Here is a 21,475-nt window from a genome sequence, read left to right on the forward strand (position 1 = left end):
GTGAGTAGTCAATGCAACAATGCACTTTTAATAGGTACACCTAATGCTAGTACCCAGACTACTCCTGACAGCCACACCCAGGAACTATGGGTAATGACCCTGTGGTCATTGTTGCTTTGTAGCACTGCTGCTAGGGTTTTTTATGCTTGTCTTGTCTTGTTTTGTTTTATGTTGTTGTTTGAAATGATGGATAGCTATAATATACATTTATGTTAGGCTGTTTACCAGGAAATATATATATAAAAAGGTGTTATGGATGTTTGGAGTAATATGTTCTCCAAAGATCATGAGAGTTGCAGCCTTACTATTCAGATGGGGTATGAAACCACTGATAGATAGCTTCATAAGTTGTCTTTCTCTTCTGTTATTCTTAAACTTCTCTTTTCATCAGGAAACATCTGTTTATCACCTTCACACGGGCAAAACCCTTAATGCAAATCTTATGTAGCATCCATCAAACAGCATGACAAATACAACCTTAAGTTATTTCTCAAGAGTAATAACTGAAAAGGAGATTACTCGTTATTGAAATTATATAAAAATGTGCGACTTTATAAACTTTCTAAGTGAATCAAGTCAAGTCAGTTCATATTATAATGTCATTCCCCCATATATAGGAAATAGAATAAATACACAATAAGCACAAATGATAGTGAGAATAACGGGCCATGGCATGCAGGTGGGCTGAGGAGCTCTGAGGTTGACTGTAAACTATAAATCATTAAAACTATGCACAGTTTATTAAGTAAACTGGGTAAGAGGAAATGTCCTCAGGTAGCATTCTGATCCACTACCCCTACATTTATTGCTTTGCTAAATGTAGAATTTCTTGCATAAGGGGCAGTGGTTATGGTACTTGACTTGTAATCAGAAGGTTGTTGGTTCAAGCCCTGCAACTGCTAAGCTACCACTTGGCCCCTGAGCAAGGCCCTTAACCCTCAATTGCTCAAGTTGTACTCAGTCATAATTGTACATTGCTTTGGATAAAAGTGTAAGCTAAATGCAGAGGGATAGCCAAACATGTGAGTATGGGGAATATTTCCACCCATCCTAGTCAGAATCTCTTTTAAGGCAGTACTGAGGGTAAGAGAGGAGGAGGATGAGAAAGTCTGGAAGAGCACTGGCAGAGGACCAGGTTCCAAATACTGATACCAGTCGCACTGAAGATGAGGTTCAAAGATATGGGCTTTCCTATTGGCAGCAACTGTCAGTACCATAATGGGATGAAAGCCTGTTGAGTGATAGCCTGGCTTGATTGATCTCTACTGCTCTGCACATACACCACTGACTGCCACAAGATTCTTTCACCATATATGTTCTCATGAAGAGAACTTGCTTTCAGGTTTAAAATGTAGTTTGGACAAAAATATATTTGTTGTAAATCTGATGATGGGCTTTAAATTAGCTATTTGTATAAGAATTCTGAAAATGCACATGGCTTCATGTATTTTGCCTTGTCACTCCACAAATCCATATAACGAATGCATGGTAGAATAATTTTTTTTTTTCAAACAGATGACTTCACAACTGTCACCAAGTATCCAATGAAGAAACAGCAGTCATCTGCCCAGCAAAACAAAAGGGCTTGAATGGCATGCCTGAGATTTGGATAATGGACTAAATGCGCATGTCTGCTCCCCCCACCTCCCCTTCATCAGGCCTGCAGGAACTTCAACGATGGAGCACATGAGACACAAATACTAATCACATCCTGGTGAAATAGCAGCCTGGCCTTGAAGAGAGGTGACATTACTGGAGGAGGCGAGCTCCTGGGCCAAACTGCACCTGCTGCATGTGCCATGTGTAGTCCCCCACAGGCTGTGTGAGGTGGGCCATGTGTAGTCCTCCACAGGGTGTGTGAGGTGGGGCTGGACTCCAGCTGCTTCTTCAACTGCGTGGAGAGAGGGGTAGTAGGGTGACTGGCTGCAGTCTCAGCAATGGGGTTTAGTTTTGACCTTTCACCAAGGTAACTATTAATCTATTACTTCAGAGACGTGGCTACTTAATACTCAGGATTTTTTCCCCATTTTAAGCTGCTTCCTTGGGTGTAGTCCTCTCCTGCATTTCACATTTTGTCAAAATGGATGAGCTGGCAAAGGTTCAAATCTCCAAAGTGACCTAGCAGCTGGCACTTCTGTCTTTAGCATTTAGCCAGCCACTGAGCCTATATGGCATAGCACATACCTTCCTTACTTGATTCGGATTTCTTGATCCACTTCTCTAGAGTGCAGTTGCCAGATGAACCATTTGTGTTGCACCCTTATAAGTGGGCATTGCTGTGTGTTTGGTGTTCCTGTCCACTGCTCCTGTCCACTGCTGAACACCTGTGTCTCTGCTGAACACCTGAACACCTGGACAGCAGAGTCCCTTGCAGTCTTCAAACGCAGACTGAAGACCCATCTATTTGCAGAATATTTAAAGGACAACTGACACTGCTCCCATATTGACTGACTAAATTAATACTTATTGTAGGGTATTGTTTATGTTGTTTAACAAACTCTGGCACTTATTGTTTATAGCACTTATCATTGTTTAAGATAGACCTTATGTATTTTGTACTTCTAGGCATCAGCATTCAGCCCTGTATTCTACAGTATTCTAGTTCATTGGTATGTTTGATTCTAACCTACTGTACTGTACTAGGATATTCTATGATTAAACAACAAAGTACTTTTGTAAGTCGCTCTGGATAAGAGCGTTCGCTAAATGTGGTAAATGTAAATGTGTCTCCACTACTAACTCACTGGACCGAAACCTGATTTAATAGATATTGCCTTATCCCTTTAATTCAGCTTGTGTCTGTCTATAATGAGAAAGTTCCAGCTTCCTGAAGCGAGTGAGGAAGCATATATGATCCTGCTCACCAACTAATCAGCCACACCCCACATGGAGATGAGCGTTTCCATACTAACATGGTGAATGCCATAAAAGTCTGGCCAACTAAGGAAAAACCAGCACATGCTCTCTCCACCTGTTCTTTAGCTGTTGATTACAGTACCTTTGACCCCTGCGACAGGAGCATACACAATGGAAGGCCTTTTAGGGACCATTCGTGTGGCCCTTAGAGAACAGCTGTATCAACCTCCAATCCAGCAACTGGCCATCACACACAGGACCCCCACTTCCTTTAATGTTGCAGGCATTAATGAGTCAGCATAGGTTGGTGAATGAGTCATTTGTGTGTCAAAGGCTTGAGGTAGTATTGAGTCACTCTTAGAGCACCAGATGCATTAAGCACTAAAGGAAGCAATTACTGTAATACTGTAAGTAAATGGTGTTTTCTTAAGGAATTGTTGAAATGGGCAGTCACCCTTTTCATACGACCTAGCTACAATTTATTTCAATGTGATGTAAGTCTTAAAGCAATAGATATCAATAATTGGTGCTGTGCTCTGTGGTTTGGTATTTTAAACATATAATCTCAAAGAAAGTGGAAAGTGAATGAAATGATCCTGAACACTCATGGGAGAACACTGCAGTGGGTAAGATCAGTGCTCACTGCAGAACATATTTTGATTTATGATCTTGCAAAGTGAGGACAAGCATTGCGCCATGTGAGGCACAATATTAGAGGCTAAAATGACAGGGTGGAACCTTGCCTAAGCTGAGCAGGGGAACAGATGAGTTCTTGAATGGAGGACAAAGTTATCACTCCACCAGCAAGCTGTTTCATTATCTAAAAATAAGATGGCTAAGCCCATTATGAGCTATGTTCTGTAGCATGGCATTAAAACTCTGACCAGGATGAGCTTGGCCGAACAACCAAGAATCTGGGCACTTCAGCAAGAAGGACTCGGATTAAGAGGTTCTTAGTAAAATGTAGAATATTTTGATATTTCTTCAAACATATTTTTCTTTTTAAATGTTTGCATGAAAAAACTGGTTCATTTGAATATCATGTTTTCAAATGTGTTGTTTAAAAAAAATGAATTAACCAGTTTGCTAGTTCCATTGATTAGAGAAGTTTAAGTGTGCTGTGACATTTGAGAGAAAGCCTTTCATGGAATGTGTCCCAAAGTCAGTGGGCCATAACCAAAGTATGCTCAACAAGTCATCTTAATCAGATCATTCATGGTGTTTCCTCCGGGACTCACACACATAATGAGCCAAGTCTATTTTGAGCCACTGTGTAGAACTGAAATAGATCCAGTGTTGGGCATCAGTATAACTTTGTTTATTGTTTATAACTATCAGCTTTTCTAATAGCTTATCTCTCTCTCTCTCTCTCTCTCTCTCTCTCTCTCTCTCTCTCTCTCTCTCACACACACACACACACTTGCTCTCAGTCACCCAATCTCTCTCTCTTTCTCCCTCTCTCTCGCTCCCTCTCTCTCTGTGTGTGTGTGTCTCTCTCTTTTTCTGTCCTCACTTCCCCACTCTGCCTGAGATCCTGAGATAAGAACACAGGTGTTGACCTTAGTGGCACTGAGGTGTGTGCATCTATGTTCACATTTCCCTATGCGCTCCTGTTTCCAGCTCCAGGCCTGGACGGGGCACCCTTGCACATGATCTGCCAGCCACTGGATGGAATGGCTGAAATGAAAAGAGGGGAATTCATGAGTTCATCTGGCACTTTCAGCTGTCCTGCTCTAATGCAGCTACTAGGTCACTGTAAAAATCAGAACTGGAACTTGCCAGGATTTATGGTTTGAATGCCATGAATTTGCCCATAAGCCTGAATGAGAGAAAAACACAACAGTCAGTTTAATAAATGAGTTCAACTTTCTTAAAAAAGTTATGATGTTCAGAATCTTAACCATGAAAGATTTCACTCAAACTCCAATAGCAAAATATGATTACACATTTAATGACTTTGATTTAGCATAAGGTCTTTTTGTTTTGGGTACATGGCAGCAGTAGTGTGAGATGAAAAGGGTTAAAGTTTGACCTTCTGTAATTTTCTTCAAATTAACATGATACAAGTACTACTTTAATGGAAATAAAATCTAATATAATTGATGACATAGACCTAGATAATTTAAAGTACTTTTGCATAGATAATTTGCAAGTGCATAAGACAACCTACACTGAAGGATGGATGTATCACTGGAGTATTTAGAGTCACGCCCCTGAGAATGACATGCCTAAAATATAAACTTCTTTCTCAGCTGTGCTCCTGGAACCATTTTCTGCTCTAGTGTCCCAATAAAAGCTCTCTGCAGTTGTCTGTGGGCCCACCCTGCCCCCCAAAGCCCACCTTTTTTTTAAGGAGTCATTGACATTCTGGGTAAGAGGGAGCAGTGGGTATAGGGTGTCTGAAGTGCAGTGCGAACAGCTGAGAGGTGTGATTTCACAGGCTGGCTGGGCCTGTCACAGGGCTGAGGCCTGGGAACAGGAGGTACAGGACAGGCCCAGGCCACTGAAGGACACTGACAGGTGGAAAGCCGCCAGCAAGGGGGAGGGCAGCCTATAGAAAAGGCAGAGAAGGCAGGCCTGGCCTGGATACCATCCAGGAAGCAACTGCAGAAGAGGAGGATATGGACGGGATAGCAACACAACGGACCAGGCATCGGCAGGACTGGACAGACTGGACTGTAAGACTCATACTGCACTCCGGGTGAGGGACCAGCATGCAAGAAATGGGCAAGTAACATGAAGGACCAGCTGGCGTCCAGTGAGTCATTTCACAGCAGCAAGACTCAAAGATTTTACATTAGTTTAAGAGAGGGGTTTATTTCAGATGTTTAAAAGTGGTTGTAGGGCTTGCCAATTAATGGTTTTTGGTGCACAGAAAAGGCAGAGAGATTCTGTGCTTGCCAGAGTATATAGAGTATATTTCAAAATGTTCTAAAGTAAACCACTTCAGCCAATTTTGTTAGGTCAGATAATGTTAAACTCTCTGAGGATAATATTCTAGGAAATCACTCCAAGCCCACTAAAACATAATTTAAACAGTGTTACAAAGGGAATTAAATGTCTGAAAATCTTGAGGTTGATAGGAGAGATGTGCCATATGGTGTACCCAAAATTATATCTATTTCCCGCTTTATGTTTTATTTATTGTATTCAACAGCCTTCTGTTTAAGAATCTTCAGGAATTAAGAGAGCGCTCTGGAACTTAAGACTCCATTTTGGGATTTCTTAAAAAAGTATGTCTGTAAATTATGACAAGAAATACAGGAGAGCTGAAGAGATTCACTATTCACTCTTTGAGATGACATACTTCCTTATATCCCCATATAATGAATGCAGCTATGGAATGTAAGGAAGTGTGTGGTTTCATGGGGACTTCATCATCGTACACTTCATATCTAAGATATGGCTTAGTATCCGTTAACACAGACAAAACAATTAGTCAACTTTGACTAGCTAAATAAGAGTTTAAAGTAGCTAAACGTAGCTAATTTTTGTCACTGGGGATTTGATACATTATCAATAAATACACAATTGTCTTCACTACAGATAATGTTTGCCACAGTGTGTAACCATTTTTCCAATTGTCCATCTTGTTTTTTTCCATGTGTGTATGGGTGGAGATTAAATGCACACTTGTGGTGGAGAAGGAAGGCCAAAGTCAATGACAGGTCAATCATAGACAGCATATGAATGACAGATGAAGATCACGTCATGCATGCAGCGAAGGTTCCTCCACGGAATGCACAATGATAGGCAGCAGCAGAATGACATCCTCCATAACCAGTGATGGAACAACCTGAGTGACAGAGCACAGGTGCAGCCTCTGAAAAGTGTTTACTCTTATAAATAGAAAGACAGGTGGGCGGAGGCTAATTTGGGTGGGCAGTTTCCATAAGGACATAATGGCACATCTATTTACCCTCTATGTCTTAGTTGCAGCATGAAAAAAGCTAATGTTTTTTGGAAATGTGCAGTTGTTTATGTTTCTTCTTCTGAACATACTGAACAAAAAAATAACACAACACTACTAATGTTAAACAAATAGTGGGCAAAATCACTTTTCTCCACACAATGCCTCAGTTCATCAACTCTGCAAATGGTGCATGTGAACAAGTATAACTACATGCGCCTCCTCACCTCTTCTAAACCAGCACGTCTTAGTGGCTGGTAAAACGGAACCAAGTCAGGTGTTCTAGTGAGGTTTGGTCCCCTTCAACCAGCTACTGCGCCGTGATTTCAGCCAGCAAGATATAACTGGGTGATTATCACAAATATCACACTCATTCCCAAGTTACACTGTGTTAACACTGTTTACTACTATCAGTCCTTTAATAATGGGAAGTTAAGGTTGACAGTAGGTCTAGATATTGAATATTTTTTCTTGTCAAACTTTATCTTATAAGCTGCATACTGCTCTCTAGTGGCAGGTATTAGCAAATGCTTAATGAACTCAAAACGTCCTCTATGTAGTGCTCTCACAATGTTCTTTTTAGAGTAAAAACAATTCTCAGGACATTTTGTAATTAAAAAAATCTAAAAACTGGTTTTATTATAAAGCCAAAGGTCACTTGACAAGTCCTCAAAAAAATCAAGCAAAGGAAAACCACAAACATATGATACAGTATATAAATAATTTTAAACAATACATAGCAAACCAAACATTACATGTTCATTATTATGCATAACATGTCTTGATTTAAGTCCCTGATTTCATTGAATGACTTCTTATCTTTCTGGCCATTTCATAAGCAGTATACCCTTTTTACAACAAATATACACTGTAAAATAAGCATAGACTGACATCCATCAAGACACTACAGCCACTCAGAGAAATGGCTTTTAAATGTATTGTCTGTGAATATCTCAATAAAACAATGACAGCAAAATGTGGTCCCTTTGCTTTTCTCTCAAACTGGTTTGCACACTGAACAAAAAGGAAAAAAACAGATTAAAATGGTTTCCTCCACAATGAAAACAAGAAAAATTACAAATCTCTCCCCTTTGATGAATATATTTTTCACTGAAGAAATTTCACAGTATCACACCAACTAAATGAAATACAAGAATATGATTTGGAAGTCACTCACAAAGACAGCCACACAAGCATACAGAACTATATGTCCCTCTAATGCCCTGGGAAAATAAGGGGTGTATCGGGGTTTGAAGAGACCACCCCGCCCTCCACATCAGTGCAGCATTGTTGCAGTGGCACTAGAAAATCCACATACAGTAAGATCAGGGAGGGACGAATATCACCTCCCAAAACAAGGCACCTAGACATTGCTGTCACTGTGCATTCTACACAATTTAGCAGCCACCAGAGGTTTTCAGTGTAATCAAATCCACAAAGAGAAATCAAAATAAAGCAAACAGCTGCAATATCAACCTGGGAAAAGGTAACTCATTGGCTTTATTGCAATACTTTCATTCTTAAGGACATTGGTGCTATATAACTATAATCTTCAAGACAGCTTTTTCAGAACAGCTTTATAGTAACAGTTATAGTAACCTCCCAATTCTTTAAAAGTCAACTGATACTTAAAGTCACATATGACATTTGAATGGTCTGTACTCCAGATGCAGTCTAGCTCACACCATGCAGGGGGTTGTATAAATTCAGCTTGCATCCAAGCTCACTGCAGCATTCTTACTTCTCTGTTGTGACTCATCATTTTTTCCATTGTGCTGATTAGGTGCTTCTTTGACACCCATCTGAAGCTTTTTAGAAACAAATCCATCCAGATATGTCTATACATTCATTAGTGCTATTGCAGCTGCTGCAGCATTGAATTAAGCACTGACATAATTGGAGCAAGAAGTTTAACAGTTTACCAGGTAGTGAACTGGATTTTCTACAACCCTAAACACGGCTCCAACCAAAACTTCCCTTTTGCTTGCACTTTGCAATACCCTTTCAGTATAAAAACAATAAGGCAACATCAGTTAGACATCAAGAGCAGGAGAGAAGAGTTCTTTAAAAAAAAAAAAAAAAAAGAAAAAAAAAGAAAAGAGGAACAAGCTCCTTGTTTCCTCATTCAGCTACATCTCGCCCTCCTCCTCTTCCTCCTCCTTCTCTGGCAGTGGGGCCTTGATCCAGCCGTCGGTGGAGTGGCCATGCTTTTTTTGATGGCGCTTGTAGTTGTCCCAGTGGCCTGTGGTGTAGGCACACTCCTGGCACTTAAAGGGTTTTTCTCCTGTGTGGCGCAGCATGTGCCTCTTCAAGTTCATGCTCTGGTTGCAGCTATAGCTGCACACGGCGCACTGAAAGGGCTTGGCGCCCGAGTGGATGCGCTCATGCCGCTTCAGGTTGGCCAGGTTGCCACAGGCGTAATCGCACTGGGGGCACTTGTAGGGCTTCTCGCCCGTGTGCACGCGGTGATGCCGCTTGAGGTTGTCAAAGTGAGCGGAGGCATAGTCACACTGCGGACATTTGTACGGCTTCTCGCCGCTGTGTGTCTTCATGTGGCGGGCCAGATGGTTGGGGTACTGTGTGATGAAGGCACAGGCTGTGCAGGAGTACAGCTTGTCACCTTTGTCCGGGCTGACAGGTGAGCCTTTGGCCAGCACGTCCAGGGTGCATTTGCGACAGATCTGTGTGGCTGTGCCCTCCTCGTCCTCCAGGACAGAGCCGCACACGCGGCAGGTGAAGGGGAAGAGCAGCTCGGGAAGCGGGTCCGAATCCTGCCCAAGCCCCTCCGGCTCCAGCAGGCTGGGTGGGTGTTGATCAGGACGCAGGCTGCCATAACTATGAAGGAAGTCTGGATCACCACTAAACTGCAGAGTCAGATCAGAGACCACAGCCCCTGAAAAGAAACAAGAGAGAGAAGAAAAAGGAGGGAGAGGGAGAGGTATACATTTTTCAGTGAGGTATAAGCAAAATAAAGTTCTTCCTCTTAGTGGGAAATCCAGTTTTAAGAACTCAACTGTTACTTCCCTTCACACTTGCTGTTTAAATGCATGCTATGCATTGTGCAGTTCCTCTTTATCTAACAAAGCTGAGGGAAGCTCACATTCTAGAAGCCTACAATATGCCTCAGTCAATGAAAACACAGCAGACTCAAAATCGTTTCCATTTTTTTCCTGGGGGGAGGGGGAGGTTTATCAGTTCCAATTTGATTCCCAGCCCTGAGAAAATCTATTCACTCACATACCTTCCACTGTGGCTGTGGACGCATCTGATCTGTGGCTCATCATGTGTCTCTTTAGGGTTTGCCCACTGTTTGCACGAAAATCACACTGACTGCACTTATTGGGCTTCTCCTGAGTATGCATGCGCTGATGCCTCTTTAGGTTGCCGAGGGAGTTGCAGGCAAACGTACAGAAGTCACACTTGTATGGCTTCTCCCCAGTATGTGTGCGCACATGTCTCTGCAAGTTCACCAGCTGGGCGGAGGCATACGTACAGTGCTGGCACTGATAAGGCTTCTCACCGTTGTGCGTCTTCATGTGCCGCTTCAGGTGGTTGGAGTAGCGGGAGGTGAAGCTGCACAGTTTGCAAGAGTAGGTTTTGCAGGAGCTGCCATTGGCAGCTGACCTCCCTCTGTGCCCTTTTTCCTGGGAGCCCTCAGCAGGTAGAAGCTCCTCTCCCCTACCAGCCTTTCGCTCTGGGATTCTCCCCTCATCCCCACACCGCAGGCAGTAGTGTCCCGCAAGGTCTAAGGTTCCACTGAGGGGGTCACCAAGAAGCTGACCACACTGCCTGCAAGAGAGGTTGGGTGCAAAGGACGAATCCCCCCCCATCTCCTCTCGTTCACTCTCAGTGTCTCGTGGGTCCTCAAAGTCACTCTCCATGCTGAGATGGTTGTAACTGGAGCAGTCCTCATCACTAAAGGCATACACTGGAATTCCCATGTCAGCAGTCACTGAATCTGGAAAGGAACACCGGAGCATATTTATCAATAACATAATAAGTTTCAACAGCAGCTGGTAAATCTATACAATCTTTAAATTCAGAATGAAATCTAAGACATTGCAATGACACTGAACATTAGCCTGCTGACCAGAGTCTCTCTCAAATCCTATGATCTTATAGTCATTTTCTCCAAATGCCAAGTCTTGTCCAAGGAGGAAATCGCTCTCCAGGACAAGGCTCTCTGGGTTAACAACACCAACTGCATCTTCAGATCCCACTGAAAAAAAACCCAAAATATTAGTTAGAGAGGTCCTTTCAATTCTTATTTTATCACTACCAAATCTATGGCAAAATATGCACACTCCATGTACACATTATTGAGCAGCCATATCAAAATGCATCCACCTGTGCATTTGAATGCTCATTTGAGTAGCAACAAACAACAAGCAAAAGGTGATCTATCCTGGGCCACATGAGTGGATTCTTATTGTAGCAGATTGAGTTTTAATGTCCTTAGCAATGAGAGGAGCACATGGGAAGAAAGGAGCAAATCACTTAGAGAGGAGTAAGTGACTGAGGAAGGAACCATGGAAAGCATTCAGATAAAGACTGGGAGGGGTACACAAACAGGTCAGAGATGAGTTATTTCTGAGGAACTTGGCAGAGATGGGGTTTGTTTAGAGGAAATGGAGCTAGGAAAGAATGACAAAGGAAGAAAGGAAGCTAACAGAGGACTCTTTTAAGTCAAGACAGCACTGAGCATAGTTGCAGAAAATTCAGGATATGAAACAGAAGGTGAAATTTAAATTACAGCATAACAACTGTTAGCTAACATTTCAATCCTGTTATGAAAATATGATTTATTAAATCTCTAAAACGTAGTTTCCCAGTAGCAAGACTCTTATTATTATCCTGTCCTTTCACGTCCCTGTCAGTGTGGGTGCCATTACTTATTAATTTCCGTGATTCCTGTTTGGAACATTAGCTAGCTAGCTATGTCTATGACAAGACACGATTAATTAAGACTTTGGAGAAGGTCCCACAAGCACGTCAAGGCAGTGTCACCTATTCATTTTGACTAAGAAGTATCATATTTGCCTTAGCTAACGCCAGCGGAGTCTGAAACTTAAGGAAGACGCTATTTTGAAAGAACTTTGTCCTGCAGATCACATAGCTAGTTAGCTGCCCGACAAGCCAAATAGCAGCGCCTTTTACACACGTAAAGACAATACTTACATTTTACAGGTTGTGGATTTGATTGTTTTCTTCTGGGCATTTTATAGTAGTCTCCGACTTGCAGTTTCTTCTGGTCGACTTCGAATCAGCTCATCCCCCCCCCCTTACACTGTCATCTTCCTCTTCCACCACCAAACAAAGACAGTGCTATCAGTGTCATGATCATGCTCATCGTGTTTGTGGCTCCCTTTCCTTCGCAACTTCATAAAACTGCAGCTTATTTATTAACCAAAGAGCAGCATAAACGTAAATTTACTGGGTTTAAAACGTTTTTCTACTAACTACAGAATCTTGTGAATCATTAAAAATACTTTAACACAGACAAGAGCCAATATCAACTCAAACGAAAATAGCTAGCTATTGTCATTCGGTTTAGATAGCTAACGTAGTTAGCTAGCTAGCTATGTTGTTTTTTCTGTTAACTAACGTTAACTAATGACAAGCTACGTGCCAAAAACGATTTAACCCACATGCAGAAAAAACAAACGTCTGACATTTAAGTCAGTCCATAAGCAAGCCGCGAACTTTAGTTTTATATTACACTGACATTTAGAGCTAGGCATGAAATAGCAGTGTGCTACAGCTAGGTTATGTAGCTAGCTAAATAGCTGGATTGACTATGTTAGCTTAACTAGCTAACGTTACAAGTGCTGAAGTAGGTGATGAGTTAAATAAAAATGTTCCACAGAATATCTGGAATAGCCTAAATAAATTAGTTTGCTATCTATATACACAACAAAGTAACAATAATTCTTATAGTAACATCACGCCAGTCATTTTGAATCAGGGGACTGATGTATCAACAACTTATTCACTAGCTTGCTAACTACAGCTAAATTAATTCAACATCTTATAACCTCACTTGCAAGACAGCTAGCATTATCCTATCTTATTTAACTAACGTTAATCAAAACAGCCCCGCGTCCATCCGCAAGATTGGGAGTGAATAACTGCAACAAGTAAAATGTCCACAAAAACTCGGTGTTGGGTTTGTTAATATCCTGTAAACAGTAGTCAGGTGAAAATACAAGCTTTGGTTCCATTGGCATGTTTCGAAGTAGTCAGACACTTTGCTAGCTAGGTTAGCTATCAATTGCAATAATTTGAGCACAGTTCATGTTGACAACAATGCCAGCGTTTCCAGTACAGGAAGTGCTTCAACTATTGCGCGTGCCTCAACCTTCTGACTGTTCCACAGACGCCCTCTAGCGACGTTTGGGGGGGAAATGTTATAAATATGTAAAGTGTTTTAAAATTAATGTTTTACGGTATAGGTTAGCTTATGTGTCTTGTGTGAAGTTGAAAAGGTCGATGGCGTTTAACAATACTTCTAGCAGTGCAATGTTCATTTATGCGACATTTGATCTCTAAAGGTTCAAAAGTGGTAACGCTGGGCTATGTGATCTCACCTTAGTAATTGTGTTTTCCTGCGATTGATTTATTTTTATTTTAATATTGTATAAAACCAAGCATATATAATAGTCTATTGTGCATATTGAATATCAATTTGGCCTAAATGATGCTCTGTGTAATTGTGTATTTTACAGCTGAGATGCTGTAGATACATGTCATGTCTAACATGAATTAAACAGGCAAGCAGCTCATAGCTTGGTTTATTATGATATGATCCAAATAAACAAATAACATTTTACATACTAAATAGTTATTAATGTGGAAAATCTAAACAATATCCATGTCACATGTTATATATTGTGAATAAACAGAGAAAGACATGCAGGTAAAAACATTTTGAGTTTGTATACCACTTTAATAGTGTATGTATGATTCTACTAAAGACCTCTGTTAATAACATTCTCAGAATTCTCAAATCTAACTTTCAAATGAGCAGTTAATCATATTTTCAAAACAACAGCCCACTGTCTCATTCTTTAGATACAACATATTGTATAATACAGTAAAGCACTAAGGTAAAACACTAGCACCCAAAGCAACAGTATTACTGTGTTATGTTTCATTGCAACCAGACAATAGAGGCAGGTTTTCTAGTCACATATTAATCCAAATCTTAAGACTAAATAGAAGCCTTGTTGACTTTTGAGAATCCCTATCAACAGTGTAATAGTCCAAGATTGTGTTCAAACTGTGTCTGTAAAACTGAATCAAAAAAGGTAAGAGACGTCTATTGTAACTATTGGGTGAGTCGATTGCCTTTTTAATTGGTTTGTTGGCATTTTTTTAAAATAATCATACAGTATTCCATCAGTAAATATAGTCCAATATGACCTTCTTTAGTCCCATTCCTGGTGCTATGGATATCAGTTCCATTCTGGGCTGTTAATGTTATGGCAGGCATAAGAATTTTAATGTTTTGCATAGAAGATTGGCAGCAGGAGAAATTATGTTTTATGTTGGTTCATTATAAATTGATTGTAGCATGCAATATTCATTCAAGATTTGACACTGATTACAGAAACTACAGTGTATTGCGCAAAACTGGCTGTTATTACTATTGAATGAGGCCTTATAGATTTCCCTCCAAAAAAGAAAAGGGAAGATTTGGATTTGTTCCACTGGTCAGACCTTAATGATGCTTACAGATGATACCGTTCTCTGCAAATAGGTAAAAATATGTATAGCAAGACAGCTTTAATTACAAATAATTCCAGAATCATCCATTTATGAACCAATTTGAGCAAAAAAAATCCAAAAGATATTTCAATCATAAATTGAACTAAATAAAGTAGGATAAAGTCTCCAGAATATAAATTAACTACAAAATATGCTATGTTGTTGAAAAGAAATAAGATGCACATATACTCTTTATCTGTTATGCATTTATATGATTGTTTTAGATTGAGTTAATTATTACTGTGTTGTGAATAAGCCACTGTGGCGCTGTTTCATATTCCAGGACTCATAGTATTTAAATACATAGACTGGGCTCACCTTACTTCCTGTCAAACTTCCGCTATGATAGTCTGGGGTGCTGTATACTGAGAGGGGCTTGGTCTTGTCCTTGCTGTGGTTGTTGGAATCATTGTCTTTGATAATATCATACTGTCTGCAGAAAAGAGCAATCACAGCTGCAAAAAAAAGATACATCTGAGTAGGAGAAATCAGATTAGATTTTCTGGACCACACCTTTGGTTAATGGTATTGTGTGGATTATTGTAAATGAGATCAATATCCTATAAATGGGAACAAATTGTTGCAAAAAGTCACCTGCCCACAACAGTAGCACAGTCATAATAATTAACATCTCCCCAGTCTGAAGGCGTCTGGAAATGTCTAGTCCTTCTACAGAAGGGTCACCTGACCAGATAAAACCACAGGCAAACACACACAAAACACAAAATAATGACATATATATGTGGACTGTGATGAAGATCAAATTATAAATCACTATACATAAGAATCATAAATGATTAATTGAGCATTTAATATAAATGCACAATACACTAGGTAGTTCAAGGCAACCATAGGTCAATGGCTGTTAAAGATACAAAGTTCTAATATTAACTATCCAAGATTTTAAACCTTGTTTAAAATAGTGATATTATTACAGCTTATTATTACATTATTATTACAGTGTAACAGTACCTTGAGCCATGATAGATTGAAAGTGGTCTGCTTTTTCAAGGGTTCGAAAATGAACTCTCTTGCTGGCTTGACTCTCTCCATGTAGTCCAATGGACTGGACCTGAATAATGTAATCTGTATTTTCATTTAGGTCCCACAGCACACAAGCACGACTAGTGGTATTAACTTCCCTGATGAAACGCTGTGTCAGGCCATCTTGTCTCTACAATAAATAGGGATGTGCAGAATACAAAACATGGGTCACACTCAAACACAGATCAAATATTACTTAAGCATACTGTTTGTAGTATAGAGCATAATTGCAGATCTCTCAACTGGTAGTAACTGTTGAACCTGCTGTGAGATGGCAAAGCCAATTACAGCTTCTCCCTCCAGAACATTCCAGGACACCATGGCTGAGTGTGCCCTCAGGTGGTTGACAGAGATGTTGACTGGAGCAGCGGGCCGATCTAGAGGAGTCATAAATGCCGGGCATTTATCAGGGCTGGGATCATATGGCACACCATTCACTTAGAATGAAATACTAAAGATATAAAAGCAGACTGAACATATTAATTTGAAATAAATAACTTGTATTAAACTAATGGGATAATCTTACTAATACTGCTTTACTCCTAAGATAAAACATTTTTAAAACAGGCCACTAGGACTGGCATTATAATGGTATTTTCACAGGTTTAATACCAAAACAAATTATGCATAAAATGTCAGTAAATTTAACTGGTGATAAGAACATGAGCTACAAAGGTAGATCTTTTGAATGGAAATCATGTCTGCTGTTTTGCTGTGTTTTTAAAAAGGAACATTATAACGTAAGCTGCAAGTAATACTTTGCAACAACAGGACTACATTTGAAATGTTTTAATACAAGAAAGGTTGAGCAGGAAATGTACCATCTCTGTTACTTGGTTTCCATATATACACTTAGGTATAGCTGTCAGTCTTAGTGGAAGAACTCATATAAATGAAAGATTCGCTTTGCCAAATGAAAGAACAGGGTGAAGAGTAATTCTGGATCTCTTGTGTCTGTGGATCTTTGCGTGTCTCTTGTTCAGCAGCATTATTTAAGGACCATGTTTTCATTACCTGAATGAAAGTTGAAGATATTACGAATTTCTGAATATGTAGCTGATTCTCTAATTAGCTGCTGCACTTTTTTTTTGTTATTATGTAAATGTATTTGAAGTTCTCATTTTCCATTATAATTGGGAGAGGCTCACAGTACTGGATTATAGAAGTGGCACTATGTAATTCTATCAGAGAACTCTGCTTGAGCCAATGAGACTTCAGTGTAATGCATTTTTTTTTGTGGGAGGGAGAGGATACATGACACTACACATTCACGACATATTCATGACATGACAAATTCATGACATGACATATTCACGTCCTTTGACTGTCAGTGGAACACAGGTAATTCTGTAATTTTCTTTGAGAGACACCTCTTTTAGAGTTTCATTTCCTATACATATACAATATATACATATATTTATGTATATTCTTCTGATTAAAACATTCCCATAATAGACACTTGAGATCATTCAGTAAGTATTTAGTCTCTTTCGAATAAATGACCACCATGATTTTTCAAATCATGCACATAATCATGTTATACAAAGAAAAGAAGCATTAGTATACTTTAATACATTACTGGAAGTCTATATCAAAGTCAATAAAGGCATAGTTTTACAAATGTGAACACCAAAATGATTATTACAGTTATATTTGGTAAGAACAGTAAAACTGACCAATCACCAATTGCTATTTGGAGAACATCCCGAGCACAAGCCTTGAATGCTTCTTAGTCTCTTATGTCTCTTATTCATCAAAGAAATATGATGTAACTGATAATAGTGCATGCACTTTCTGTAGTTTATGCAAATGGTGCTGTCTGAGCCAGAAAAAGCAGAGCCCAAGCAGAAGTCTTAGCTCAAAGGCACATCTTCATTTCATATGTTTCGATTTCTTCTGGAGTCACTTCAACATGCATATTTGATTAAAATGAAGCACAAATGAAAGTGGAATCATTTAAGATAAAGAAATGTTTTCTCTGCTCTTTAGGAATGCTATAGGAAGGGCCATACAAAACACTTTAACTCCAGAACATGACATTTAACTCATACCCAGATGATGTACCATTTTCATTTACATTGACGTACTGATAGTTAAATCTCGTTGACTTGACATGATCTACAATATGTCTTTCTCAGTTCTACCACGTCAGACTCAACGCCATTAAATCAACGACCAATAGAGTAAAGTCAATTTCCCTAATGCCTTCTTGAGCTTGGGTAGGCGCTGATAGTTCTCAGTTCAATCCGTTTCAGAGCTGCCCAACAAACAAATGAATATCAACACAATTGCTGAATTTACAAGATTCATAAAGCATATATCAGGCATGGTTAAACACCTCGTGTAAACGTTTACGTTATAATAAAGCGATCAATATGATGTATAGAGTTAAGTGTTTACTTACTTGCCCCAGAAAAACAGATGCCCAACAGAAACAGGACCAAGCTCACAGCGGTGAGGAGAGTACTCATATCTTTCTTCAAGTTATTGAAAAATGATAAATGTAATTATAGACCTACTTTCTCTTTCAATTCCATCAGCGCGCCGCTATTTCAGTATAAATAGTAAACTCTTGTGCCTGCAGCCAAATTGTCACAGAAACGTATCTCTGATACATTGTTTCATAAAATAGCTAAGTCACCACCATTCCACTTAGCATCGAGGTTCCACACAGCTTGTACAAAGGAAGCAATTTTCACGTCGATATGACTCTAAACAACGCGTATATGTATCAACGTCACAACGAAAAAGAAAAACGGACCCTACTGTTTGAAACGCTGAGCGTTACACGCGGTGTTAATTTTTGGCTCTGCAAAGAACTCTTCTACACTCTAATGCAGGCAAGTACCTATGCACGGGGCTGCCAAATTTCACCAAATGACTGAAATAATGCCGAATTTAAATGGTAAAATAAAGACGCGTACAGACCCAGAACCGAATAAATGGCGTCCAGCGCCGCAAGTGCTCATGTTTCCGTCCTCACTTTGTCTGCCGTGCACTACGTTTTAAGAATACCAATAAATCAGAGTTACTGCGACGCAAGCATATGACCTACAGGTGTTAGCGGGCTGTATATGCGTCCTAGCAACGTCCTCGCGTTCACTTTAAACATTTACGCGCAGACCTTGCGGACAGTTTCGCTCATAAATATCGGAAAGTAGCCTGGCAAATAGGCTTTAGTAAAACGTCTGATTAATATTAGTCTGGTGATGTATACACTCAGAATGTATATTTGAGGTTTAATAAGTCTGTGTCAGTTATGAAAATTATATGAGTAATTATGGGCAAGATAAATCGATAAATATATCTAAGTTAGTTGCCACCTATTATCTCCTGTTTGCAACCTGTTTTTATATTCAGTTTCCAAGTCTTTTGGGGTAAGCACTGGTTTTTTCTCTGCTAACAGTGAACTAGGCTATAACTAGCTTGTGTACACAGGCTTTGGGTACATGGAGCTGCTGCAAGCAGCGAACACAGTAAAGTGGACGCATAGCTTTGACTACAATACAACAGTGAACGGTAAGAGTAGAGCGCGTGTAAACTGTGACTTGAGAGTCTGAACCACTGTTCCATTTAAAAACAAACTGCACGACCCTGTTTAACATAAAATAAATATCTTATATTAATAACTCCTTTTATAACTAACCGAGGCTGGACAAATCTTGTAGAAATGTAGGTTTGTTTATCGTTATAGCAGTCTAGTTTCGAGACCTCTTTACCGATCACAGAGCAGTCTAATCCAATCACTGTAGATACTGACAGAGAAAACCCTAAGGAAATTGAACAAATGCTGAAGAAATATGATGCAGAGATATCTGAGAGAACATTGAATAAGGATTCCATTTATCAGGTTTGTTAAAACTACACAGTGCGCTCGAATGGCAAATAAATTATTACAAGCATAATTACTTACTGATGTTCACAAACATCGATCTGTTAATGTTCACAAAAACTAAACAGCTGTTCTCTAGTACAGACGATGGTGGATGTTTCCAAGAGGGTGGTAATTAGAGTCAAGGGATACAGATATCATTTTTATCCTGTATTGGTTGAATCGCTGTGGAAATGTATTCAGTTTAAATGGACATGTTTTGTATCTGAAGAATATGGAAATTACAATAAAGTTTAAAAGAGTAAAGCATTTGTGAGGGAAAATGTTTAATGCTTACTTTAAGGAGGAAGTAAGGAATATGTGATCTTTATGCGACCTTTGTCCTCATCTTGACCAGTCTGCAAGAAAGGTGAATAGAGAAGTGATGGAGTATGACAGTTATCGCTTAACTGTTGCTGGGCAGAGGTGCAGTAGCAGGGAGTAACAACTTGTTTTTAGCAGGAAAGAATGTTCAAGGACGATTGAGAGGCCTGGCACCTGGAGTCATGAGATTAGCTCATGAGAGAACAACGGGGAATGGTGGGGGTATATGAACTCATGTGAGAGAGAAGTTTGAGGCTTCTCTCCCTCGATGCATAAGGGACAGAACCAATAAAGCTCGCTCATTTGCACATCTGGCTCGAGTCCTATTGATTTTTCCTCCACAATTTGGCATTGGTCTGCAGGATTGCACAGCTCGGTACCCCGCAACTGAGAGGGAGACGTTCGTGAGGAAAAAAGATAAATATCCTCATCTCCTAAACCCCATATTTGAAAGGAGAAAGGAGTTCCAGAGGCGGGATCCGGACTGCTGCAATCGACCATAGAGTGAACCGAGGGTATGGCGGATCCAGCAGCTGTTGTAGGGAGGTCTGGGACCTCGAGGCTCTGGGACCTGGTGCAGTGTGACGACACTGGGGCAAAAAGTGTAGACTCCAAAAGGTGGACTGTAAGGAAACAGTGGCACCAGAGTCCCCTCCCATTGACGGACGCGAGTGGTAAAGAGTCGACTCCGACGAGCCGCGATCAGAGCCACTCGGGAAAAGTTTGTTTTAGTACGGAGGACGACAGTGTCAGCGTTGTGCAGATGACCGAAGCCAACTGACGTAGAGTAAGTAGTAAATAACTTTCCAATATTGGTATGAAATTGATTGTTTGATGCCTCTGATTTTGTAGAAAAAAAAAAGAAAAAAAAAAAGACAGAATAATATTATTATTATTCTGTAACACCAACGGGTTAATAACACATTTTATTGATGTCTTGATTTTGATTTTATTATTGATGCAGTGATGGGTAACAATAAAAGTAAGACATAAAAAGCTGAAACAACTGCACCATCAGGGTGTCAGCCTCGAAAATGGAAGTCACAGTTATGAACAGACATGAGAATAAATATGGGCCAGACATAACGGCTCAAATAGCATTATGGAGTAAATGTGGATTTCCACCGGGAGGTTGTATGGGGATAAATAAACTACGACGTATACAGTATAATCTGAGGGAGGCGGAAAAGAAAAGACTGATTACAGTCAATTGGGGAACACGGGAGAGTTGGATGGGGGAGGCAGAAGAGAGAAAGAGGAAAAAGAGGGAGGGGATGTTAACCGCATGTTTCAGATGCTTCAGTCTGAGCAGGTTTCCAAGGTTGACCCCGATACCGACTCCTGCCCACTAATGCCTCGCGCTCCACCAGTAGTAGCAAGCCCTGTAGTGCCCGCCTCACCAGTTCAACCACCAGCCGGAGAAGAACAAGGGGCTGTGACAGGAGCTGCAGCATTGGGACCGAGCCAAGAGCCGAGGCAACTCAGGTCGAGGCCAAAGCAAGACACTCCGGCGACGGTGGTACAAGCCTATTCTGAAGTCTCTCCCCCAGCCTACCCAGGACGACCCAGCCCTTACGACGACGCCATTGCAGCCATGCACGCAGTGGCTCTCGATAGTCAGCCACAGATGTGCAACCATGGCATTCCCAATATGAGTTAACACTGCCATCATAGCTGGCTGGCTGCAGACAAGGGCTAGAGGA

General features: G+C 40.3%; 2 protein-coding genes across 5 annotated transcripts; both read right to left on the reverse strand.

Annotated features, from left to right (window-relative positions):
• Nucleotides 1-8,061: 8,061 nt before the first annotated feature.
• Nucleotides 8,062-13,080, reverse strand: LOC113572670 (zinc finger protein 513). Of its 2 annotated transcripts, none has more exons than XM_027002433.2 (4): nucleotides 11,945-13,080; nucleotides 10,857-10,985; nucleotides 10,287-10,724; nucleotides 8,062-9,659 (listed from the first exon to the last, which is right to left on the reverse strand). In XM_027002433.2, the coding sequence occupies exons 1-4, from the start codon at nucleotides 11,982-11,984 to the stop codon at nucleotides 8,896-8,898; spliced, it is 1,371 nt and encodes a 456-aa protein (XP_026858234.1). In that variant the 5' UTR covers nucleotides 11,985-13,080; the 3' UTR covers nucleotides 8,062-8,895. The 2 variants fall into 2 exon arrangements, with proteins under 2 accessions (XP_026858234.1, XP_026858233.1); XM_027002432.2 differs by having other exon boundaries at nucleotides 10,008-10,724.
• A 461-nt stretch (nucleotides 13,081-13,541) lies between these two features.
• Nucleotides 13,542-18,643, reverse strand: fndc4b (fibronectin type III domain containing 4b). Of its 3 annotated transcripts, none has more exons than XM_027002423.2 (6): nucleotides 17,982-18,643; nucleotides 15,821-15,954; nucleotides 15,506-15,707; nucleotides 15,128-15,217; nucleotides 14,852-14,988; nucleotides 13,542-14,515 (listed from the first exon to the last, which is right to left on the reverse strand). In XM_027002423.2, exons 1-6 carry the CDS (start codon nucleotides 18,046-18,048, stop codon nucleotides 14,480-14,482), a joined length of 666 nt encoding a protein of 221 aa, XP_026858224.2. In that variant the 5' UTR covers nucleotides 18,049-18,643; the 3' UTR covers nucleotides 13,542-14,479. The 3 variants fall into 3 exon arrangements, with proteins under 3 accessions (XP_026858224.2, XP_026858225.1, XP_035388769.1); XM_027002424.2 differs by having other exon boundaries at nucleotides 18,506-18,642; XM_035532876.1 differs by having other exon boundaries at nucleotides 15,839-15,954; nucleotides 17,982-18,641.
• Between the last annotated feature and the right edge of the window lie 2,832 nt (nucleotides 18,644-21,475).

This window comes from Electrophorus electricus, chromosome 13, assembly GCF_013358815.1.
Source record: "Electrophorus electricus isolate fEleEle1 chromosome 13, fEleEle1.pri, whole genome shotgun sequence".
Lineage (NCBI taxonomy): Eukaryota > Metazoa > Chordata > Actinopteri > Gymnotiformes > Gymnotidae > Electrophorus > Electrophorus electricus.